General features: G+C 38.5%; 1 protein-coding gene across 3 annotated transcripts in view; it reads right to left on the bottom strand.

Moving 5' to 3' along the window:
• Nucleotides 1-27,294, bottom strand: part of LOC109404827 (relaxin receptor 2) — a 354,324-nt gene that overhangs the window by 201,027 nt on the left and 126,003 nt on the right. For all 3 annotated transcript variants that reach the window (XM_062857075.1, XM_062857076.1, XM_062857074.1), the window contains 3 exons: nucleotides 15,851-16,183; nucleotides 1,179-1,265; nucleotides 382-493 (listed from right to left, as the gene is read on the bottom strand). In XM_062857075.1, coding sequence (XP_062713059.1) covers nucleotides 382-493; nucleotides 1,179-1,265; nucleotides 15,851-16,183 — 532 coding nt within the window. The remainder of the gene's footprint in view (nucleotides 1-381; nucleotides 494-1,178; nucleotides 1,266-15,850; nucleotides 16,184-27,294) is intronic.

Raw genomic sequence — 27,294 nt, 5'->3', positions numbered from 1 at the left:
ATAACTGCATTATATAGCAGTATATGGTTCTACAAAGTCCTTCTTTTCCCTAGCTTAACCGTTTCCAGCATATCTGGAAAATTTGGCATGTTGTTATTGTATTCCGAGAAATTTCCTGTGGTTTTCTAGTAAAAAAGGTTTGATATGGGAACAAAAAAGCCTTGTTCATTGCTTTAAAAAAAACTACCTTGTTACCCAGTCTAAAGAATACGTAGAAAAACAATTCTTCAATTCCTAATTTTCTAAAAATCCCATTAAAAATGCATAGAGCATTCCCTATCTTCATACAGAAGCAATAGAAAACTTGGCTATAAAATGAACGCTTTCCACACAAGACTTCCTTAAACATCCCCCCGCCCCCGCCAGAAGCATTCTACTCACAGCAGGGTGACATTATCCATGGGCAGCGAGGTCGGCAGCACGGTGAATCCCTTATTGTCGCACAGCACTTCGGTGGCGCGGCACAGGCACGATATGTTGAAGTCATTCCAAGCTGTTCATTTAGAGGAGCACAAAAGAAAAGAAAGAACAAATCGCAGTGAGAAACCGTGAAACCGTTTTACACATGCACGTTTCGTGCGCGCGGTTAGTATGTGGAATTGTGGTGTTGTGGGTGTATGCTTTGTGGTAGGCGTGAAAATGAACGACGACCAGGACGTGTTGTCGTCGATGCCGCCGCCGTCGCTGTTGCTCGGCTGCGCTGTTTCCGTTGAGTTATTAATCAATGGGTGTTTCCGGATCTGTGGGCTTCATTGAGCAAAAGCGGTTGAACTGCGTGATGTTCACGTCGAGCACCAACTATGGCACATTTGTGCCATTTATCTTCAGCGCCACCACCAGCAGAAGCAGATCAACACTTGGATAGAGATAGGTACAGTAATGATAATCACATTTGCAACTTTGTTATAATTTCGTACAAGGAATGTCTTCCGAATTATTATTATGTTTTGTCTTCCAAACTTAAGTCTCTATTGAAAATGGCTTGTGTACGGACCCTAAGTACTGTTCCTTGTAATTCTACTAAGAATTTGCATCCTTTGACAGATACGTATTTCGACCTCAACTGTAAGGTCGTCTTCAGTGTCTCGTTCTTGATTCGACTAGTCGAAATAACGGTTGCAAATGCATCGCCCAGCACTGTACACGTGGGCCCCGGCGGAGTTGACATTTTTACTTACCACAGGAAGTAAATGGCAGATGGTCGTTTAGTGCCGCTGGTCGCTTGCGGAATAGGTGATCCCAGTACCAGGAATCGACGTTGTCGTCTGCGGCAGACAGATTGGAAATCGAGATGAGGAGAAAAAAGGGAAAAAAGTTAACAGATTAGAGACATGTGTGTCTTCGATGCGACGATGACGACGACAGGATTTCGACGACGGCCTGGGCTGGACCGTGCCAGCTGGAGTCGTCTGGGTTTTTGGGAGGGCAGAGCCGCTAAGTGGAATGACCGACTGGATGGTGTGACTGGTTTGATAGTGGCATCTGGTTATTATCATTATTTATACAGGTGGAAAATGGGAAAACTCCCTTCAACGTGATAATCGTTAATGCACAAAAATCATGCAGCCTGGTGTGGGCTTACCATCCTCAACACTAGAAGGCCGGCTCCAGAGACACTTTACCCTTCATTTGGGACATTTGTGCCATTCGGCTAGTGGAAATTTCCCGTGTTGTGCTAATGTTCGTTTTGATGAAAATTGATTTGTAGCATTTCCGGCACAACGTACGAATCGTGTAGACGCATTCTCTTTCAATTCAAATGAAATTCATTCTGAAAATGCTTTTTGGAAACTGTAAAATTAAAAAAAAAATCAACACTGTTGAAGTCCCATAAATTTTGTTAAACTTTTTTGATTTTTTTAATTTTGCTGTAACTTCAGTATAGTTGTTGAATGTAGGAAAAAAAGACAAAGAAATAATGAAGAAAAAGTTGCTAAAAAATGGAATTATAGGTATGACATCTAACATAGATCCGTGATGAATATTACTCGTGTCGTGGTGTATTTTCAAAGATAAGACAAAACTTTTTCGATAATTTGCGACACTGTTCTAGTAGAGCCAAATTCAGCTCAATATGTCGGATACACTAGATGCTGATAAACTCAAATGGCACTTTGCATTGACATTAAGTAATATCCAGCTCATAATTATTCGACATGATTTGATTTTGAATGTTGACAGCACTGCTAAACAATAAGGACTCATTACAAGACATCATATACGAAATTTAGGCAAAGTTGAACTGGGCACCGTGGACAGTAGTGTGGGTCATCGGAACCGTTTTCTCAGATCAAAGCTTTTTTGGTTCCGTTTCGGGTCCTGAGTATCTGTGCAAAATTTAAGCACGATCGGTTGCGTCTACACTTTGCGCATTGCAATTGAAATTTGTATGGGATTTTGTATGGGAAAACATACTTTTTTTGCATTTTAGCCATAAGTTGAAAAAGTTTGACTGAAACTTTTTAACCGATACTATAAAATTATAGCCTAGGATGTTCTGAAAAACTTTGTTGAAGACCGCAAAGCGATCCGATGCTTGTGAAAAAGTTATTACCAACGAACCGCATGTATGTGTTTTTGTTTTAACATGTAAAGGAATAACAATAGCAACAAAATCATGCTGTTTCGCCAAGCAATCCCAACGCTATATTTTTTTTCATTAGCATCAGATCACTTCGCGGTCTTCGACAAAGTTTTTCAGGACACCTTAGGCTATGTTTTCGCTTTAACGGTTACACGGTTTTAGAAAAATTCGAACTTGTTATGGGAGAAATGCAAAAAAGTGTGTTTTCCCATGTAAAACCCCATACAAACTTCAAACGCGATGCGCAAAACGTAGACATAAGGCCCCCTCGAGCCCCCTTGAGATCCCCTGAAACGCCACAGAGACCCTAAAGCGGCACTATGAAACCCCCAGAGCAAAATCTGAGATTCCCTTAAACGCGTCTGGGACCTCCTTGTAACCCATCTAACACCCTGCAACCTCCTGAAAACGCCCATGAGATCTCCAAGTACCCTCTGAAGCAGAGATGCCAGATATACAGATTTGTCTGTATTATATAGATTTTTGACCATCTATACAGATAAGATACAGAGTACAGAAAAATACAGATTTTTAAAATGTGATACCGATTTTTTCCAGAAAGCATAGAATTTGAAATTATTTTCAATAAATTTAATGAAAACTTCATAAATTGCTGCTTAAACTTCAAAAAAAATTATTAAAATTTGTACATTTTCACAAATGTTTAAGAAAAATAAATGCCAGAAAAATTTGAAACTGTCAAAAAGTAGAACATTTTTATTAATTTCTATTGAAATCTAGGACTCTTGGTGTCTGCTATACCCTCAAATACGGCGATACAGAAAAATCTGTATTGATACAGATTTTTGGTAAAAAAAAATCTGGCATCTCTGCTCTGAAGTCCCTCAGGTCCCCCTTGAACACCCCTGAGTTCTTGAGGATCGTCCTGAAACCCTCGTCGAGACCCTTTGAAGTGTTTCAGAGGCCCCCTATAATCCCTCTGAGATCCCCTGTCTAATTCGACCCTGAGGTCAACTTAAACGCCCCTGAAACGTCCTCGAACCCATGATACTCCCTGAAATACCCTTGGAACGCCCCTGAGATCTTATGATACACCATCAATCGCGAAAGGCTTTCATTTGGAACTCCCATGAAATTCCCTAATATTATAGCTCGTAAATTTGAGACGATGGCGGAAACATACATCCGACTAAAGAGTGAAGCCAGGCAAATCGTATTAGTCATAATTGTGTCGAAGACAAAGTACATAATGGCAAAGGGCTTCAGGGAGGAATCACCGCGCCCGCGACCCCGAATTTATATCGACGGTGATGAAATCGAGGCGGTTGAAGAATTTGTGTACTTGGGCTCACTGGTGACCGCCGACAACGACACCAGCAGAGAAATTCAAAGGCGCATTGTAGCAGGAAATTGTGCTTACTTTGGACTCCGCAGAACTCTACGATCGAATAAAGATCGCCGTAATACCAAGTTAACTATCTACAAAACGCTTATTAGAGCGGTAGTCCTCTATGGGCACGAAACATGGACGCTACGTGCAAAGGACCAACGCGCCCTTGGAGTTTTAGAACGGAAGGTGCTGCGTACCATCTACGGCGGAGCGCAGATGGAAGATGGGACTTGGAGAAGGCGAATGAACCACGAGCTGCATCAGCTGCTAAGAGAACCAACCATCGTCCATACCACGAAAATCGGGAGGCTACGGTGGGCGGGTCACGTCATCAGGAAGTCGGATAGCAACCCGACTAAAATGGTTCTCGAGAGTCATCCGACCGGTACAAGAAGACGTGGTGCGCAGCGAGCTAGGTGGGTCGACCAAGTGGAGGACGATCTGCGGACCCTACGCAGAGTGCGTAACTGGAGACAAACAGCCATGGACCGAGTGGAATGGAGACGGCTGCTATGTACAGCAGAGGCCACCCCGGCGTAGCCTGATCGGTAAGGTAAGTACGGAACCCCCTGAGACCCCTTGAAGCGCTCCTGAGGACACCTGAGACTCCCTTTTAGGGCCTCCTGAAACGCCCCTGACATATTTTGATTAGTAAAACATAGCACACTTTACTTCCCTTTTCCCATCCGAAGGAAGAACTCATATTTTGAGTGTTTGTCGGTAGAGGCATTCTATCCCAGTTCCTCGGCGTGAAAGGCATGCGCTCTAACCATTACACCAGATTTGCTCCCGCTTTGTATTTTGATTGAGCATGAGCATGAGCATTGGTAACCGTACACTTCGTAGTTACTACCGTGATTGACTTGAGCTAGCGAAATTGCACAGAGAACCAATAGGCTTGGGGCTTAGGATTTGCCACCATCCTCAATGTACACGTTTCGAGAGCTCAAACTTTATTGGGTCAATAACGGCGCTGGCCACGTCCTTACGGTCTACCGGGGAAGGAAAGGAATGTTAGTTCGACAACCGTTGCTACTAGAGGTTGTATGTACTACTGGACCCTCCACAGTTGTCACGGGAAGGAGATTTGTTAGTAGGGGTAGTAGGGATTGATAGTTGCATTGATCAAGGATTCGCTTTGGTAAGCGATGCGATCCGTGCAATTGTACAGTATACACACGAATGTGTCACCTCACAATTTGGAAGAATGGTGAGACCATGAAAATTTTAAATGAAAAAGATTTTGCGTCACCTCGCAATTGGGAGGACTGGTGAACCAATATGTATTGCTACTTGCCATGAAATCGATATATTGAAACAAAGCTTTGTGCCGACAGCAACAGTGACGAATCGCACAAACTTAGGAAAAATACTGAAGCATAATTACGGATCATATCAGTGTGGCCAGCACCGTAAGGTGACGGACTGTACAAAAATACGGTTTATTTATTCAATTGATATAAAATGCATGACAAATTTGCCCGACACGTTAAGTGACGAAGTTTGCAGTTCTTGTTGAGTAAATATATGAAGGCTGATTTTAAACATCCATGCGTCTATTGGTTTCGTTTTCGTACGAGACAATAGCGAACGCGAACGATTATGCTGCGATACTCGCTCCTTCCAGGAGCAATACATGCACAGCAGAAAACAGCATAATACTCTCAAATTATCAATTAATACTCTTGATGACACTCTATAAATAATATTTGAAAAATACACACACATAGACACATAGACAAATAGAAACAATTTATCGTAGTTGGATTATAAGATTAAACTATAATAAAATGATGAACATAGAATCCAAATACAAACAAGAAACAAGGAGAAGCACAGTTTATTAGACAGCAAATGTAGTCCATGACATTGTGTCTACACTACTAGTGACGAACTGTACAAAAAGTACACAAAAGATGGCTACAGGGTGCGGCAGGAAAAAATGCGAAAAGTTCAAGGCACTAGTACACGCTAAATATGGGATATATATGACTATTTTTTCATGACGGTGTATCAGTCAATGTCTATATTCTAGCACTGAAAAAATAAAAATGAACATATTTGATGTTTAACATGTGATAATGTACACAGAAAAAAATATGTAATTAAAATTCAGCGAGAAATCATGCACATAAAGGGAATGCTAGAGTTAGTGCACTTTTACATGAGATATAATGTAAAATTACATCACCATCGTGTAAATTTCCGCCAACTATCGCGTAAACCATCATGGACTCCAACCGGTTACGCGACTATTAGCGGAAATTTACACGATCGTAGCGTAATTTTACATGATATCTCATGTAAATATGCACTAACTCTAGCATTCCCTTTATGTGCATGATTTCTCGCTGAATTTTACATGAATATTTTTTTCTGTGTAAGCCTAATAAGCGGGTATCAATAAACTGCGCGCCCAATGGTCATTAAACAAAATGACTATAACAGCAACTAAATTAGCTTAAATTTGATGAACAACCGGACCACACTGATCCAGAGCCATGTAGTTTCACATACTAGATGAAATAAGTACATATATTTGATGATATTGTAGAGAAAATTAAAAATTTTGTTTTATCAGATACGAAATTTAACGACCTGTGTACTTTTCTGCGGTTTGAAAATTCTGATTGTCTTTAGCTTCAGGCGCCGCCCTGTAAAGGTTAGTGACCAAAATGGGAAAATTTTTAATTAAAATTTCAGATAACTAGCCTATTATAGATCATGGAACGTTGAAACATAGATTGGTTGATGTTGCTCCCGCTTTGTATTTTGATTGCATACAAATTGAATTTTGACATTGTCTACCCTAAAATGTTTTTCTGGAGTTTCGGGTCCGAGAAATCTTCTTTAAAATTTCGGGTTTTCATAAAAATTTCCTCGAATACTCAGTTGAGGTTTAACTAAAAGAATTGAAACGAAAAGGGAAAGTAATTTTCTGTATTTTCATTGAAACATTCTTTTGAGAATGTATTTATTATCTTCTTCATGGTTGCTTTAAGTTATTGCTTCGCTTATATTTTAAAATAAAACAAAAGTTACTTTACAAAGGGACTTCAACATATGTATTTCCGAACAGTTATGGTTGTTTCTCAAAATAATTGTTTAACTATTTCATAAGAATAAAACATCTGTTTTGGAAGATTTTCCGATTAACTTTCTAACAAACATTTAGTTTTTTTGTAGCTCTTGACACATAATGGGTTTCCTGTTGCAAATATTGCATGTATTCCTATGGGTATTGTTGATGGAGCCCGGTAACAGTTAGTTGAAAAAAAAAGAAAAAATATATAAAAAACTAATAAAATAGTTTCATGGAGTCATCTGTCAAAAATATTTGAAGGTCCATTTTATATTTTTCTTCTTCTTCTTCTTCTTCTTCTTCTTCTTCTTCTTCTTCTTCTTCTTCTTCTTCCTCTCCTTCTTCTTCTTCTTATTCTTCTTCTTCTTCTTCGTCTTCTTCTTCGTCTTCTTCTTAATGGATCTACATTCGCACTGAAACTTGACCTGTCACTCTTCAACTTAGTGTTCTTTGAGCACTTCCACAGTTATTAATTAAAGAACTGTCTTTGCCTGCCATTGCATGAATTTGTATATAGTGTGACAAACACAATGATACACTATGCCCAGGGAATCGAGAAAATTTTCCCTCCTGGAAGATAAGTCTGCCGTGCCGGACGATCCTATGTGGACCATATTGTCACGCTCCGTATCATTCTGGAGCAAATCAATGAATTCCAAGAGTCTATATACGTTCATTGATTATTTACGAAAAAGCTTTCGACCGTCTCAATCAAGAAAACATGTGGGAGTGGGAAGCCCTCACGCAAGGGTCTCCTTGAGAAAACCATCGGCCTCATTGAAGCACAGTACAGGGCATTTTCGTGCAGAGTACTGCACAACGGTGTTTTGTCCGATCCCATCGGGGTCGTTGCTGAAGTGAGGCAAGGATGTTTACTACACCGTGTCTAATAAGTTCTCATACAAAATCAAATTGAATTCATTTTACAACTGTATTTAGGATTATCAAAGAAAATATATTTATTGAAAAGCAAGCTAACAATGACCAAATGCAGCATATGTTTTGAATTTAACTGTCCTTTATCCTTTTCTGCTGATCACTTATGTGTCGCAAGTCCATTTCAGCTGTCACGCACGCCATTTCTTTGGTATTTCGTCACATTTCAACGAGTAATGGCTTAAAGTTGAAACAAATTAGGTTCCTGTCCTCACCATTGCTAGTAGTAACTATGATCAAATGAGAAAAAAATATGAGACTCTGTATCGGTGGAGTACGAAGCCATTTTATTTTGTACAAAATAAAACGTGAATTAAACAAAAATGTCCATTTACCTGTTTTAATTAGATTTGTTGTGTTAAAGAAGCATGGCTGTATCTTTTCTTGTTGATTCACAACATTCTCAATTCTAAAACGTACTCGTATCCCTGTTGTGGTAAATTTTGTTCAAAATTTAAGTTTTATGATGTTCATCTTTAATATAACGATCATTTTCAAGGAATCAGCTCAAGTGAAGCTTACTAGCAAATTTCTAACTATATCATCACCAAAATTGTATTGTTTCAGCTTTAGTATATCCATTTGGTACAATACTTGGTATAAAAACTCAAAATTTGACCTTATGGACTCTATTTAGCTACCGTAGAATGAAAAACTTTTCGAACATTTTTCTTGCGTGCCGGAGCAAACGAATTTCAGAAAACGGAAGTGTACTGCTAGGCTTATAAAAACAAATAGAAAACAATGTAATTTTAAAACGTATACTTTATTTAATCAGTATTATGTGGCCCTTCAATACATGCATTCATTTTGAAAATATGAATCACAGATGTGAAATAAAATTATATTTTCTAAATTTGTATTTTGTATGAGAACTTATTGGACACGGTGTACATATCACCACCAAGATCACCACTACTGTTGCTCATCGTTATCGACGAGATCCTGGTTAGTGCGATTGATCGTGAACCAAATCGTGGATTGCTGTGGCAGCCCATTACCATGGAGCACCTGAATGACTTCGAATTGGCTGAAGGCGTTGCTCTCCTAGCTCAACGGCGCTCTGATATGCAAAGCAAGCTCGATGATCTTGCCAATCGCTCCTCAGCGCCAGGTCTTACCATCAATGTCAACAAGACCAAATCGTTTAATGTAAACACGGTCAACTCTTTCAGCCCTACCGTAAAAGCTGGGCAATCAGTGGAGAATGTTGAAAGCTTCCAATATCTTGATAGCCAAATGGCGGCCGATGGCGGCCGATGGCGGCACCAAGATCGACATAGGTGCACGGGGCGCAGTATCATAACGTCCGAGGCCATAAAGTCCCAGGACTTTATGGCGCATTTTTTCGGGGCATAACGTCCGAACTTGCAGATACGCCACGAAGTCCAAGGAAAGAAGGCACATAGGATATTATGACGCATCCTAACTTTTGGACGCTATTTCGCAAAAAACGCGACTTAATGTCCGGGACTGTACGGCCTCGGACGTTGTGATCCGGCCCCGGTGCATGGATCAAGAAGGCGAGGGCTGCTTTTGCGAGTATGTCTGGAAAAAACAACCAGATCAGTCGACGCACCAAAATCCGAATTTTTAACTCGAACGTGACATCTGTGCTGCTATACGCCAGTGAAACATTGGCGTAGCTAGGATTTTTTTCTGGATGGGGCCCAGGGGGGCCTGACTTGAAATGACTTTTAAGCGGGATTGGCGCCCGATATGTGAATATGCAAATCGGCATTGCAGTTTTGAGGAAATAAAATGACTGTTTGAGATTTGTTCCTAGTTTCGTAAACTATTTGAGTATAAAGAATTCCTCCAGGATTTTTCCATACCTTGTTGCATCATGGATTCCTCCAGAGATTCCTTCAAGAATTCACCCAGACATTTCATAGGATTTGTCCTGGAATATCTTTAGAACTTCCTCCTCTTAGAGGTTTCCTTCAGAAATTTCTCCAGAGATCTTTCAAGATAATTCTGCAGGTTTTCCTTCAAAAATTTCTACAGGAATTTCACCAGAATTCTGCTAGAGATTGCTCCAATAATTCCATCTGAAATGATTCGAAGTATTTCTGCAGGAATGTATTAAAAAAAGTTCTTTCAGAAAATTTTACTACAAATTATTTTAAAATAATCCAGGAATTGCTTGAAAAATCTGTACAAAAAAATCATTTAAGGGTCCATACAAGTATTCCTTCAATAAATCGTTTAGAAATTACTGCAGATACGGATTTCTTCATATTTTTTTAACCAGGGATTCCTACAGAAATTCGTCCAGTAATTCGCTAAGAAAGCTCTCCTGGGATTACCCAAGGAGTTCCTCATGGGGTTTCTTCAGAAACCCTCAGGGGATTCACCCGTTAATTCCTTCTGTAATTCGTTCAGGAACAACTTCGGGATTATTTTAGAAATGCGTGCAAGAACTCTTCTTGGGATTCCTTCCAAAAATACTCCTGAAATTAATCCAGGATTTCAGGACTTCCTCAGGTATTTCAGCGATTTCTTCAGTACTGAGATTTCCTCAGAAACTCCTCCTCTGGAATTCCCTCAGAAATTGAAATTGTATTTCTTCTTCTGGAATTATTCCTAGGATTGCTCCAGAAATTCCTCAAGTGATTCCTCCAGGATTTTTTCCAAGATTCCTCTGAAAGTTCTTCTAAAAATTCGTACAAGGATTCGTCCAGGAATTCCTCCAGAAATTCCTCCAGAAATTATTTTATGGATTCCTCCAGTAATTCCGCCAGGGATTTCTATAGGGATCCCTCCAGGATTATCCCAGGAATTCCTTCAAAGATTCCTCCAGCAATTGATCCAGGAATTCCTTCAGAAATCACTTTGGCAATTTCTCCAGGAATTTCTCCCGGAAATCCTCCAGGAATTCATTCAAAAATTCCCCCAGGAATTCCTGCCGGAGTTCATTCAGGAATTATTCCTCCAGGGATTCCAACATGAATTCTTTCTGAGATTCCCCTAGATATTTCATCAAGGATTTCTTCAGGAATCCACTAGGAAATCCTGCAGGGATTTTATCCGGAAATTATTCCTGGTATTCTTTCAGGCATTCCTCCAGGATTTCATCCAGGCATTTCTCCGGGGACTCCTCCAGGAATTCCATCAAGAATTCCTCCAGGAATAATCCCAGGTAAATTCGGGAATTTATGCAGGAAATCATCCAGGGACTCCTTCAGAAATTCTATCAGGAATTTCTTCAGGAAGTTTTCCAGGGAATTTCTTCTCCAGGGATTCCTCTAGAGATTCCTCCAGGAATATTTTCACGGTTTCCTCCAGTAATTGCACCTGGAATTTCTCCAGGAATATACCACAAATTCCTCCAGAGTTTCCTCTAAGGATTCTTTCAGGAATTCCCCCGATGATTCCTCTAGTGTTTCCTCCAGAAATTCCTCCAAGAATTCCTCCTGGAATTCCTCCAGAAATTCCTCTGGCAATTCCTCCTGGAATTCCTCTGGAAATTCTTCAGGAATTTCTTCAGGAATTGGTCCAGGTCTTCGGAAATTCCTACAGCAATTCCTCCAGGAATTTTCCAGGGATTCCTCTGGAAATTCTTCCAGGGTTTCCTTCAGGAATTAACTCAGGAATTTCTGATCCAGGGATTCCTCCGGAGATTCCTCCAGAAATTATTTCACGGTTATTCCTCCAGGGATTTGTCGAGGAATGTTTCCTAGGTTTCTGACAGGAAATCCCAAGGATTATTCCAAGAGTTTCTCCAGAAATTTCTCTATGGTTTCGTACGGGAATTTCTCAAGAGGTTTCTTTAGAATTAAACCAGGAATTCCTTCAGAAATTCCTCCAGCAATCGATCAAGGAATTACTACCACAACTTCCCGGAGTTCATCCAGGAACTATTCCAAGAATTCCTCCAGGATTTCTTGCATGAATTCCTCCTGAAATTCCTCTAGGATTTCTTCAGGTATCCTCCAGGGTTTTCTTCAAAAATTTCCTCAGAAATTTGTCCCGGAATTTATCCAGAAATTATTCCAAATATTCCTCCAGGATGTCATCCAAGCATTTCTCTAGGAACTCCTTCAGGAATTTCACCAAGAATTCCTGCAGAAATCACCCCAGGTATTTTTATCAGAAATTCCTCCAAGAATTTCTTCAGAAATTGATCCAGGAATTCCTCTAGGAATTTTTTTTCTGAAATAACTACAGCAATTCCTCCAGGTTTTTTCCCTGTAGGGATATCTTTAGGAATTACCCCCAGGTATTTCCTCAGGAATTAGTCCAGATCTTCGGAAATTCCTACAGCAATTCCCCCAGGAATTTTTCCAGGGATTCCTCCGGAAATTCTTCCAGAGTTTCCTTCAGGAATTATTCCAGGAATTTCTCCTCCAGGGATTCCTCCAGAAATTATTTTACGGATATTTCTCCAAGAATTCCTCTAGGAATTTGTCCAGGAATGCTTCCTAGGTTTCCAACAGGATTTGTTCCAGAAGTTCCTCCTGAGGTTCCTCCAGAAATTCCAAGGATTGTTCCACGAGCTTCTCTAGAAAATTCTCTAAGGTTTCCTCCGGGAATTCCTCAAAAGGTTTGTTTAGAATTACACCAGGAATTCCTTCAGAAATTCCTCCAGCAATTGATCCAGGAATCACTACCGCAACTTACCGGAGTTTATCCAGGAACTATTCCAAGAATTCCTCCAGGATTAATTCATGCTCCTGAGATTCCTCTAGGATTTCTTCAGGCAATCATCCAGGGTTTTCTTCAGAAATTTCCTCAGAAATTTGCCCCGAAATTTATCCAGAAACTATTCCAGATATTCTTCCAGGCATTTCTCCAGGATTTATCCAAGCATTTCTCTAGGAATTTCTTCAGGAGTTGATCCAGGAATTCCTTCATGAATTTCTTCGGGAATAACTACAGCAATTCCTCCAGGTATTTTCACCAAGAGTACCTCTATGGATTTATCCAGGAATTCTTCCTGGGATTCCGCCAGGAGTTTGTCCAGAAGTTCCTCCAGGCATTCCTTCTGAGGTTCTTCCAGTAATTGCTTCAGGGATTCCTCCAAGGATTTGTCCAAGAACTCCCCCAGGGATTCTTCCAAGCAATTCCCTAGAAATTGCAAAAGGTTCCTTCTGAAATTTCTCCACGGAGTCCTTCTAGAATTCCTCTATGGAATCTTCCAGGAATTCATCCAGGGATTCCTTCTGGATTTCTTCCAGAGTTTGCTCCAGGAATTATCCAGGGTGTCCTCCAGTAATTTAACTTGGAATTCATCCAGCGATTCCTCCAGGTATTGCTGTAGGAATTCCTCTAGGAATTCCTTTGGGATTTTTCCACGGATTTTTCCATGAATTTCTCCAGGAATTTCTATAGGAATTTATCTAGGGATTGCTCCGGGAATTTTTTTGAAGGTTCCACCCAGAGTTCCTCCAATGATTCCATCAGGAATTCTTCCAGGAATTTCTCCAGGGATGCCTCCAAGAAATCCTCCTATTAGTCTTTCAGAAATTCCTCCAGGAACTTCTCCAGGGATTCTGCCAGCACATTCTGCATGATTTCCTCCAGAGATTCCTCTAGGAATTGCTTCAGGGATTTCTTCAGGAATTCCTCCTGTTATCTCTCCGAGAATTCCTTTAGGGATTCCTCCAGAAATTCCTCCAAGGATCCATGCAGAAATTTTTCAAGGAATTCCTACATGGATTCCTGATGCGGTTTCTTCAGATTTTTTTCCAGGGGTTCATCCCATAATTGCTTTTAGGATTCCTCCAGGTATTCAGAAATTCCTCCAAGGATTCGTATATTATTTACTCCAGGCATACCTGCATTTCCTGGATTTCTTGAAGATTTTTTGAATTATTTGAAGGATTTCTAGAAGAATTAAAGGATTTCTAGAGGAATATCTCCAAGAAGTCCTCCAGGTATTCTTTCAAAATTATCTTCGAAATATCTTTATGGAGTTCATCCACAGTTTGATTTAGGAATCCATCCTTAAATTTCTACAGTAGTACCCCCTATAGTTCCTGCAAAGTAGTTTATTCATAAAGTCGTCCTGCGATTCTTTCGGAAATATATTCTGTAATTTTGACATAGTCACTGTGACTTACTTTAAACATATAAGTACTTACACGCTAGAAGTGCTTTCGGACATTTCTCAGGAATTCAACCAGAGAAGATTATTTCAAAATTCTCCCAGGGACTGTCCAGAAATTGAATTCCAAATTCCTTCAGGTGAATTCTAGGATTTTTATCCGGAAATACCTCTAAGAAATTCTTCAATAATTTCTCTAGGATTCCCTGCAGAAATTCTTACAAGGACACCTCGAGGATTTCCTCCAGTGATAGTTTCAGGGCTTTTACGAGAATACCCTCAAAAATTTTTCCAATGATCCTTCCGGGAAAACGTCAATCAACGTTTTTATAAGATTATGTTCTGAGTGATCTGAAAAACCAGAAATTGGAACCGCTACCAGTACCACGCTGATTTGTATAGAATAGGCGAGTTTTTTTTTTTTCAACTTAATGTACAAAATACAACAACGTGACTGCTGAAGAGTGCAGTAATGCTTTTCTAGAATATAAGGTACACCGGGGCAAGTTGAAACGGGTGGGGCAAGATGAAACACGAAGCTTTGATATAGATTTCAATACAATTTGGAAATTTATCCTTCGCTAAAAGATAGTTTGAATCAAAAACTATGTATTATGGTGATCTAACTGTTTATTATCATTAGAAAACATCATGTTAACCTGCTGTTTCATCTTGCCCCACCCGTTTCAACTTGCCCCGGTGTACCTTAATGTTATTATTTTCAATTTCATCGTGTTACGTTTAGTTATAAAAGGTAGTTGGTATAAATTTGCTGAGGCTGGTCAAAACACCCGCCCCCTCCTTAACCAAATAGCTGTTTACTTTTTTTTTTGCGTAACGTCGAAACCAGGATAACGCCTGAATTTCAGTTTAGAATTTAATGAGAACTTTTAAAGATACTATACCTTCCTCAATGAACATATGGATTTGTGCAGACGCGCAAAAACTCGATGCCCAAGAAAGTCAAGGAAATTTATAGTTACCGACTAGAAATCACCTTCAGCATGGTTTTAATTAATATACTCGCGTTTACGCTTCAGCTATACTGCCCCACTCGCATAACAGTCCCATCTTTGCTGGGTTTCCTATTCATATGGGACTGTTATGCGAGTGGGGGCAGTATATGAGCCTTTAATATGTGAGATCTATTTTCTGTAGGGGCCAACAACTTCTGCTGAATTCCATTCAAATTTCTAACAGATTTTTTTCCACATGATATTTGAATTCCACAAGGAAGCATTCAACAATATTTTGCAGTAAATGCTGCTAGAAATTTCAGAGGTTCTTTGGGATATCCATTAAAAACTTCCTTTGCAAACTTAAAATTTCATTTCTCGGCAATAAAAAAAAAGCCGTTCAAAACATAATTCTGGTTCATATTTCTGGTATTATATTTCCAAACAAAATCAACAGAGTAAATAGACGTTTTTGGACAATGATCTTGTAAAGTGTGACATGTTGAGATAAGTTGATAAGTTGAGATATTATGCCAAATCAATGTCTATTATAGATCTATGTTTGTCATTAAGACAGTGGTTGTCAGATTTTATTCTAATTTCCATATATAAAGTCATGAAAGGCGATGGCTGGCAATCGCCCAGTATGGAAATCTTTCAATTCAGCCCTCTGCACCACCGTGGGTGCCCAGGACTGAAAGTAGTTACATTTCACAAATATTTATTTTTGTTGTTATTCGTGCTTTTTAATGTTTAATGAAATTTTTATATTTTATTTTGTTTTATTAGTAAAGTATTGAAACCACATTAAACCAAACCGGAGCACGCAATTCATCCCAGAAGCAGCCATTCCTCCAGCGTCGTCATCGTTAAATGCAAACCCCAGACTTACCGCAATCCCGCTCATCGGAACCATCTTCGCAGTCTGCAACTTTATCGCAATTCCGTCGCTGTTCGATGCAATCCAGTGTGCTGTTGCAGCGGAAGAAGCCATCCGCACAGCGATGAAACACCAGATTCGGAACCATTCTTTCCTCGGCAAGAACACGATCCATCGTCAGCGTCAGCGTCGTTGTCGTGGTGGTCGTCGTCGTTGTTGTTGTTGGTAGCAGCGAAGAGGAGACAGGTAGCTCCTCCTCGCTGCTTACATGCAGACTGCCACCGTGGCCACCGCTGCTGCTGTGTGAATCCGTTTCCGGAAGGACCAGTGCGTGCAGGGAATATTCTATAAGAAAGTACAGAAAGAGAAGAAGATTTTAAATTCAATTTAGAACACATCTCGGAGTGGTTGGTTGCAAGAGAAGTAACAAGTGTAGATCCACGTGCCGATTTGTTCTATGTTGACACGGTCCGTATTAGTGAATGTGTCACTGAGTTGATAGATTAAATTAGTACAAAATGCGATGTGATAAAATTCAGAAAGAAAAAAATGCTTTTGAAGAACTTTAGGCTCAGCGTACCCCAGTTGTGGCTATAGTACCTCAAATTCGTCATAGTTGGTTTTCAACCTTTAACGATGCAAATCCACAAGAAAAAAAATGTGAACAAAAGATGATTGCACTCATTCAAACTTCATAGTTTGCTCAAATTATGATAGAAATAAATCATTTACAATTTCGGCTTCCTTGCACCTTTTTTCACCATAGTGTATCAGTTATGGCTAATCCGATAAGGAATGCATGTAAATATTTCACTTTCCAAAAAATGTTCAAGTAGCTGTAACTTTTCGAAAAATGCATCAAATATTCTATTTTTACTGTAAGTTCATCAACTAGTTGTGAAACAGTGATCCAAATTTGGGAAAGATCGGGCCATTTTCCACAAAGTTATAAAGATTCTTGAAAAAGGTAAAATTATCCGATGGTCTACTTTGAGCTGTTATGTCTCCGGATTCAATGAACCGAATGCAATGAAATTTTGACCATTTATGACTATATAATGAGCTATGAAAAACCGTTGACTTAACTTAAAGTTCTTAACACGGAAGAAAACTATAACGATTAGATTATTTTTCTAATAAAACACCAAATTATCCAAAACTTCAACATCGTTTCAAAATTCAAGATGCAAATAATAGTTCATTTAATTTCCCTCTAATTGACTTATATATAAATGTGTTTTGAAGGAAAGTAACAACATAGTCGCCAACAAATTGAAAAAGCAATGGCATACATATTAAAAACAGACCAATTTGCTGAAAATTCGTGAAAAAAATAAAATCGCTACAACTTTTCTCTTGTTAAAAAAATCAAGTTCAGTCAAATGTTTTCCAGCGTTCATTATATAAGTACTAAATGGTCAAAATTTCATTGCGATCGGTTCCTTAAATCCGGAGATATAATAGCTCAAAGTTGGCGAACGGATAATTTTACCTTTTTCAAGAATCTTTATAACTTCGTGGAAATGGCCCGATCTTTCCCAAATTTGGACCACTGATACAAAACTAGTTGACGAACTTACTGCAAAAATTTGAGAATATTTGATACATTTTTCGAAAAATTACAGTCACTTGAACATTTTTTGAGAAGTGAAGATTTTGCCTGTTCCGATCATTTTGTCTATCCCCTGTACAGGGTTGCTATCATTGGCACACGCCGTAATAAATACTAAAAGTAGTTTTGTCTTCGTTTCTATATTTTTCCTGTAAAGTATTAAAACAAATCAATCATTTGACATTTTTCAGTTTTCTTCTTATTTTTGTATAAATAGTTTTCCTTAGGTAGTGCGATAACTGGTACAGGCACCCTACTACTTTTATTATAGACTTGCAAAATGATCTCACGACGACTCATCACGACTACACCAAAGCCTTCCAAATTTTTCGTTAAGTTTATGTTATTAAAACTTGCCTGTCGTTAATATTTTTTTATGTAAAATTGAATTGTGGGATACCTTAGGTTTAAGCGTGACTGGGTTGAGAACATCCAGTGCCCCGTAGAGAGTTTTTCGTGACCTCGACACGAGCGGGAATGCAACTTAGCTTGTGGAATGACGAATGACGCTGCTAACTTGCACGGCCTCAAAACCAACAAGACCCCCCTGACTACAACAATATGAATTGCTCATATAACTTGAAGCCGTATACCTTTTGCTTTCATGTTGTTCGGTAAATCACAAATTGTTCTACAAGGGTTTTTGAAAGATACTGGAAAAACTTGTAATTAGAAGGCACGAAATGTTGCTAATTGACAAATTGAGATATGAAATTGGTTTAAAAATCGCACTCTGGTGAGATACGAATCCACAACTCCGTATTCGCTAGACCGGCGCTTTAACCAACTAAGCCACAGAGCATGTAACAATTCTACGGATTAGAAAGCCAAACTGACATCGAAGCTACAGCATGAACACTCTTTGCAGTTTGACTTGCTTTTCCGTAGAATTTTTTCACAATTTGTCTCTGAATTTGTCAGTAAGGCTTATGCCTAGCTAATTATAATGAATTCCTCTAAATTTTTTCTAGAAATTTTCAAGAATTACTTCAAATATTATCCACACTTGGCAGGTGTCCCCATGAGTTTTTAACGTAACAATTGGGTTTTTAAATTAAGAAAAAAGTATCGATTTTTTTATTTTATACGAAAGAGCACCTTTTTCTGAGCCACTATGATTTTTTTCAGATTTTCAGAACTTTATTTTGATACCTAAAATCAATTTCAAAGAGATTTTTTGAAATCACCTTTTGACAGCTGGGTAACTGTTTGACAGCTCCACCCAGTAGTAAATGCGATGAGGGGTGATTCGACAAATCGCTTCCATACAAACTTCAAATTGATTTTAAATAGGTTCCCGGGCACCAAAATTCATGAAAATTTGGATTTCGGCTCAGTTTCGCATGCAGATTCAGAATATGGAATTATCTCAACACCGCTAAAGAAGCCAATTGCGAAATTTCCATCGACCACGCTTTTAACGATCATTTTAAATTTTCATAGTTGTGGCTTTCACAACCAGAGGCGCGCGCATCAATTTTCTATGCGTTTAACGTTTCACACTAGCGCTTTCTGTTGACTATATTGCACAACACAGTGATTTGTGCAACTTTTCCATCAGGTGATGCTAGTGTGAACTGGGCGATGGATTTCCATGAAAATCGTTCAAGGTGTAACGTCTGTTTGTCTGTGGAAAAACCGTCTTGGTGTAATCTCGGTTTCAATGTTTTTTTCTTATTCAAGCAAAACCAAAACATTGCTCCTGTCATATGAGATATCAGACAGCTTTACTCAGCTTCATCCAAAGATACCGAAAATAACGATAAAGGAGTATCGTGACTAACCTTTGTGCTTCGATATCAATAGGCAAAGTTATGTTGATATCGAAAATTGAATATTATCCGATAAATGTTCATGAAGAAAAGCATAGTTTCAGCGACACCACGGAATTTAACGAAATTGAGTTACGTTTCGGTAAAGATTTATATCTTAACACCGATAAAGGACATATACAGACAAACAGACGTAACACATTGAACGATTTTCATGGAAATCCATCGCCCAGTTCACAGGTGATGCTAGCCTGGTGGAAAAGTTGCACGAATCACTGTGTTGTGCAATATCGTCAACAGAAGGCGCTAGTGTGAAACGTCAAACGCATAGAAAAACGATGCGCGCCCAAGTAGCACCTGCAACATCATCCAGAATGTGGCTTTTTATGCTTTGGTCTAAATGAGTTGCACTAGAAGCACACGAAATTTCCATCTTGTCAGTTGAGTTGCATTTAAACCACGAAATTCGTAAAGTTGCGACTTTGTTTCATAGAAATCACAAATTACCACGTGTTTGACATCGATTCGTGGAGGCGGAGCTTACATATTGCTCGCAAGTGATAATACAGTCAGCTTACATTAAATGCGTTATGCAACATGCATGAAACATCTAACTCTGGTTTGTTTGATCAGATTTGGTTGCAAATGCGTTGCAGAAAACTTGAGCGTCTTTTCATTTTGACGGTTCTCTAACTTGTGGCAAAGAAGGTGCAATAAAGTAACAAGTAACTTCAGTAGCTTTTATGGTGCGTTAAACATCGATTCTCTCGCAGAGCTCTTGGTGTAGTATGTAAGGTGAGTAGATAATACTCCTGGTGTCCATGGTTCGAGTCTGGACACAATCTTTTTTAATATTTTTTTTATCATTCTCGCTCGTTTATGTTGCATAAGAATTCAGATTCTGCGCTTTTTGGGTTTCAAAGAAGAAGAAGCAATTGTGTTCTGTCGTCCGTAATATGGACAGTGAATAATTTGCACTGAGGTTCCTGTTACTGGCTCAGCAACAAGTCGTTTTGCTTGGGCGCGCCTCTGGTTGTGAAAGCCACAACTATGAAAATTTAAAATGATCGTTAAAAGCGTGGTCGTCTGTTTGTCTGTGGAAAAACAATGCGCGCGCTTCTGGTTGTGAAAGGCACAACCACGGACAAACAGACGTAACACCTTGAACGATTCTCATGGAAATCTATCGCCCAGTTCATACTACCATCACCTGGTGGAAAAGTTGCACGAGTAACTGTGTTGTGCAATATCGTCAACAGGAGGCGCTAGTGTGAAACGTCAAACGCATAGAAATACGATACGCGCGCCTCTGGTTGTGAAAGCCACAACTATGAAAATTTAAAATGATCGTTAAAAGCGTGGTCGATGGAAATTTTGTAAATGTTACGTCTGTTTGTCTGTGCCTAGAGTGATTCCCGAACAAATTTCTAGCGTGCTTCCTGAGGAAAAATCTGACCGAAATACCACTGGAAGATTGTATGAAATAATATTTAAAATAATGTAGAAAATTCTAAAGGAATCCCTAGAGAAATTTCTGCTTCAATTCCTGATGCAGTTCAAGAAAGAGCCCTAAAAAATCAATTAAAAGAGCAATATTTCATAAGTACATAATTCATGAGGGAATATCAGAAGCTTCCTTCTGGAGAAATTTATTAATGAAGCCGTGGAAGATTTTTTTTTAAAAAGGCCGGAGGAGTTTTTGAAAGAAACCATGTAAGAGATTTTAAGACTTAACTCTTGGAAGAATTTATACAGGAATCCATGGACAACTATTGGAAGAAATCCTTGGACAAATTTATGGATTTATCTCATTAGCCTTGCTATTATCAATTTTTTAAGAAATCTCTGAAAGCATTTCTGAAGGAGTCTTTGTGAGAATTTCACGTGGAAGATTTTCTGAAAAAAAAATCCTAGGAGAAATATCTTATTTTTGTTAAAGAAACGCTGAAAGCATTTCTGAAGAAATCCATGGATGATTTACTGAAAAAAATCCAATAATGAAAATTCCCAAGGAAGATCTTCTAAGAAACATGCAAATGATATCCGCGAAAGAATTTCTAAAACGAACTCCTGGGGCATTTTCTACAGAAATCCATAGAGTAATATCAGCTGGAATCCAGGGAAGGTTTCATAAAAAGTTCCCAAAATCATTTCTGAGGAAAGGAAATCCAAAAGGGAACAAAGGATTTTCTAAAGCAATCAATGAGAGAATTTCTGATGGACTTACCATAGAAATCCTTCAAAGATTTTCTTAAAGAATCGCTGAAGGAACTCCAAGAGAAATATTCGGGCAATTATTGAATGCATTCAATACTACAAGTACAAGTAAGGTACTGACAATCAAACCATGAAATTGGTTAGATTGATAAAGAGATAAAAGATCTGAAAATAATATCAAAAGTGTGTTGATGGTACATTAGTTCAATAGCAAAGTTTGATATTTGATGATCAAACTTTGAGGTTGGTTTAACCCTTCGAAGCCGGAATTTTTCCAAGCGTTCTTCTAGAGTTTTTTCTACGTTTTTCTGTAGTTTTGGTATTCAATAGTATAAAACCGGTAAAATATTATGCGGAATATTTTTTCTGGACATCCTAGGTCATCCAAACTATTCTTGAGTTTAGATCCTTAAGTCTATGGCTGTAACGGTAACTTCTTTCATTATACAAAATTGCGATTTGTAATCTATCATGTCCTGTGAGTCTTCTGAAAATTCAATAGACAGTATTCGGGATATCCTAGATCATCCAAACTGTTCTTGAGTTTAGATCTTAAAGTCTATGGGTGTAACGGTAACTGATTTCATTATACAAAGCTGCGATTTGTAATCTATCATGGCCAGCAAGTTTTCTGAAAGGTAAATAGACAATATCACATCAGACGGGATATCCTAGGTCATCCAAACTGTTCTTGAGTTTAGATCCTAAAGTCTGCGGGTGTAACGGTAACTGATTTCATTATACAAAGCTGCGATTTGTAATCTATCATGCCCAGTATGTCTTCTGGAAGAAAAATAGGCCGTATTAGATCAGTCGGGGTATCCTAGGTCATCCAAACTGTTCTTGAGTTTAGATCCTAAAGCCTGCGGGTGTAATGGTACACTCAAGCCTCCATTTAGGTAGGATCCATTTAGGTAAAATCTATTTAGGTCCCTCCATTTAGGTAACGTTACCTAAATGGAATTTGATTGTGTTCAGATCAGTTAGAGTACTTAAGATTAGGTATAAGATTGGTTTGTGGGAAAAAAGAAGAGAGTGATGTTAGAGTTTGGGTATGAGGGGAGGGGGATGCAATGTTGCCCCCTAAACACCCCCCCCTTCCATGCAGTGTTGAAAAGTGTCAGTATCCAGCGTCATTTCCAGCTGAAATTGAGATAATCAACCATCCTTCCATCATTCAATTGATATCAGCTCCAGCATTGATGACGTCAAACCCGACATCAACCTATCATTCACCTGTTTTTATTTTGGCCACCAAACCCAACATAGACCCAACAGTTGTTCGATGTTGGTCCAACAATGGCCCAACATACGATAAAAATTGAACCGACTTTGACCCGACATTCAATATTTTTTCAGTCTGGCGGAATTTTGCGAGGTTTTTCGCAAGGTTTTTCGTGTTTCGTACCCAGCTAGTCATTTGAATGACAATTCTGATCTAAGACCCTCCAAAACCCCCGAAAACGCCCCTGAAGCCCCTCCCCTCCTGAAACCCACCCCCTCCTGAAACTCCTTGAAAACCATCTGAAACTCTGCATGATCTCCTTTAAATCTCCTAGTAACTCTCCCTTGTTGAACTTCAACCTGCAACCTTGTAATCCGTTTAGGTAATAAACTGAATCCATTTAGGTAATGAATCCATTTAGGTAAAAATTCTATTTAGGCAGTCCCGACTCATTACCTAAATGGAGGTTTTGGTGTAACTGATTTCATTATACAAAGCTGCGATTTGTAATCTATCATGACCAGCAAGTCTTCTGAAAGGTAAATAGACAATATCACATCAGACGGGATATCCTAGGTCATCCAAACTGTTCTTGAGTTTAGATCCTAAAGTCTGCGGGTGTAACGGTAACTGATTTCATAATACAAAGCTGCGATTTGTAATCTATCATGCCCAGTATGTCTTCTGGAAGAAAAATAGGCCGTATTAGATCGGTCGGGGTATCCTAGGTCATCCAAACTGTTCTTGAGTTTAGATCCTAAAGTCTGCGGGTGTAATCGTAACTGATTTCATTATACAAAGCTGCGATTTGTAATCTATCATGACCAGCAAGTCTTCTGAAAGGTAAATAGACAATATCACATCAGACGGGATATTCTAGGTCATCCAAACTGTTCTTGAGTTTAGATCCTAAAGTCTGCGGGTGTAACGGTAACTGATTTCATTATACAAAGCTGCGATTTGTAATCTATCATGACCAGCAAGTCTTCTGAAAGGTAAATAGACAATATCACATCAGACGGGATATCCTAGGTCATCCAAACTATTCTTGAGTTTAAATCCAAAAGTCTGCGGGTGTAACGGTTACTTTTTTCATTATGCAAATCTAGGATTCGTAATCTATCATATCCAGTTAGTCTTCTGAAAATTCAATAGACAGTATCAGATCATTCGGGATATCCTTAGGTCATCCAAACTATTCTTGGGTTTAGATCCTAAAGTTTACGGGTGTAACGGTAACTGCTTCCATTATACCAAGCTGCGATTTGTTATCTATCATGTCCAGTAACTTTTCTGAAAGGTAAATAGACAATATCAGATCAGTCGGGTTATCCTAGGTCATCAAAACTGTTCTTGAGTGTAGATCCTAAAGTTTACGAATGTAACGGTAACTTCTTACATTAAAAGCTATTATTTGTAATCTATCATGTCCAACAAGTCTTCTGAAAGTTACAGTTGTTGTTTTTATCAACTAAGCTTCATAGCAGTAAGTAGCCCATAATATCCCAAAAATATATCAAAACGCGTATTGCTCCTCTCACTGCTTTGATAAGTACAGTGGATTATGAAACATCTTAACGTAGTGGGAAAAGCTATTATCACAAGCGTAGACCTGAAGCTATGGTCTCCAGAGTAGTGATGTTGATCTGGAATATCTCAAAATTATCATTACAGATTACAGTCTAAAGTTCATTGTGAGACTAACTACTGTTATGTACTATCAAAAGCTAAACTTCAGGATAGTTTGGACGACCCTCAATGTCCCAATGGTTCATAAAAATATATAGTAGACTTGAGGTTGGTCCAGTTACTGCTATTGATTATGAAACGTTACTCAGTATGTCAAATATACAGTTGAACCTCCATGAGTCGATGTTCCATGACTCGATATCGACTCATGGAGGTATTTTTTTTTTTCATACTGAAAAATAATTTCTGCGTTACTATGATGGTCCCCCCAAAAAACTTCCCAAAGGATTTTTGTTCCACTACTCGATATTTCCTTGAGTCGATGGTCCCTTCAATATCGACTCATGGAGGTTTTACTGTAGCTGATGTTACAAGTGTAGACCTGAAGTTCTGAACTCATGGATAGTTTGGCTGACCTGGAACTTTCCCATAGTGTCTCTTAATGACATTTGAGATTTCAAAAGCTTCATGGATCTCAGCAGATTATATGCTATTATTTATGGTGAAAACACAAAGTTTTTCTTGTAGATTGAAGGGCTTCATTATAGAACAGTTTGGACTACCATGAATGTCCCAAAGGTTTATAGTAAAAAAGTAGACTTCAGATTGTTCCAGTAACTGCGGTTGATTATGCAGTGTTACTCAGTATAACAGATATGGATACAGTTAAGAGTGTAGACCTGAAGTCCTGAACTCCAAGGAAGTTTGGCTGACCTGGAATATCCCTGTAGTGTCTCTTAATGACATTTGAGATTTCAAGAGCTTCATGGATCTCAGTAGATTATGCTATGCTATTATTTATGATGAAAACACATAACATTTTTTTTTGTAGATTTGAAGGGCTTCATTATAGAACAGTTTGGACGACCGTGAATGTCCCAAAGGGTTATAATAAAAAAGTAGACTTCAGATAGCTCCAGTAACTGCGGTTGATTATGCAGCGTTACTCAGTATAACACATATGCATACTGTTACGAGTGTAGACCTGAAGTCCTGAACTCCAAGGAAGTTTGGCTGACCTGGAATATCCCTGTAGTGTCTCTAAATGTCATTTCAGATTTCAAGAGCTTCGCGAATCCCAGCATTCTATGCAATACTATTATTTTTGGCGAAAACACATAAAGTTATTCTTGTAGATTTGCAGGACTTCATTATAGAACAGTTTGGATGAACCTGAATGTCCCAAAGGTTTATAGAAAAAAAGTAGACTGCGGATGATTATGTAGCGATTCTCAGTATAACAGATATGGATACTGTTACGAGTGTAGACCTGAAGCCCTGAACTTCAAGGTAGTTTGGCTGACCTGGAATATCCCTGTAGTGTCTCTGAATGACATCTGAGATTTCAAGAGCTTCGCGGACCCCAATAGATTATACTATTACATATGGTGAAAACACATAAAATTATTCTTGAAGATTTGAAAGACTTAATTGTAGAACAGTTTGGACGACCCTAGATGTCCCAACGGTTTATAATAAGCTCTTAGACTTCAGAATGCTGCAGTAACTGCGATTGATTATGCAGAGTTTCTCAGTTCTACAGATATGGATACTGTTACGAGTGTAGACTTGAAGTACTGAACTCCAAGGTAGTTTGGCTGACCTGGAATATCCCTATAGCGTCTATAAATGACATTGTGAATGTCAAGAGCTTCACGAATGCCAGTATCTTATGCAATGCTATTAGTTGTGGCGGAAATACATCAAATTATTGTTGTAGATTTGAAGGACTTCACTACAGGACAGTTTGGAACACCTAGAACATCCCAGAATATAAAACAACTTTTGATATTCTTGATGAAGGCTAAATGGATACATATAAACGAAACCTACATCCAAGTTTAGCTTTTAGAACAACTGGTATGTCAATTATTTATTTTTATTCAATTTTCATGGTGTTCAGGATGTTCTAGGTTATCGATGAAGTCCCAAATACAAATAACCCAATTTTTCCGTAATAGAGGACTCAATTTGCAACAATTTTGCCGAAGACAGTATTCTGTTTTATCGAATGGGTGAATTTATACAGCCGTTTCTATGTTGGGGTCGTGTATGACCCCTCCGGCTCCAAAGGGTTAATCTTATAAGAACTGTTGCTGCCAGCACTGCCCTGCCATGACACTTAAAAGACAGTCAGTGGAGTTTGTGACAGAGGAGGACAGGGAGCCCGTCTTCTCTGCATTGTCTTTGTTGAGTGAGATTCTTTCGAGTAAATGGATGGATCCTAAAGTTATAGATGAGCGATTCCAAGCAACAGCATCAAAATTAAGGAATTTTTTTAATTCATGATTTTCTATTAAACTGAAACTTTGCACAGTTTTTCAGTTCCATCTAAATCGCCATTTTTCGATACCAAATTTTTATTTTGAATCACGACTAACTTTTCAAAAGGGTGTATGTGAAAATGGTTCAAAAATATTCAAAAATCTGCGCAGCAAAAATGGTTCGTTCGATTGCTATGAATTTTTCAGCAAAGTTAGATAACTAAATGGTGATTCCTAAGAAAATATACACTGTGAAAAAACATCTTTTTTAACATTAAAAAATATCATTTTTGTCACAAAAACTCAAATATCTCAAAACCCTATCGTTTTACCAACGTAATTTTTTTAGGAAAGACGGTCCATTGTATTAGCAATCCACCATAAAAAATTGGTGATGGTAAACTAATAAACAAAAAAGTTATAACATTTCAAACATTTCACATTTGGTAAATATTTTTTTTCTGTGTAAATTATTTGGTCAGAAATCGCAGTTTGAAGCTGATTTTATTGTTCAGCAAAGTTAGATAACTAAATGGTGATTTCTAAGAAAATATACACCGTGAAAAAAAATCTTTTTTTAACATTAAAAAATATCATATTTGTCACAAAAACTTAAATATCTCAAAACCCTATCTTTTTACCAACGTAATTTTTTAGGGAAAACGGTCCATTGTATT

Source organism: Aedes albopictus, chromosome 3 (assembly GCF_035046485.1).
Source record: "Aedes albopictus strain Foshan chromosome 3, AalbF5, whole genome shotgun sequence".
Taxonomy (NCBI): domain Eukaryota; kingdom Metazoa; phylum Arthropoda; class Insecta; order Diptera; family Culicidae; genus Aedes; species Aedes albopictus.
Note: the sequence above shows the minus strand (reverse complement) of the source record. Positions and strands in the feature narration are given on the sequence as shown.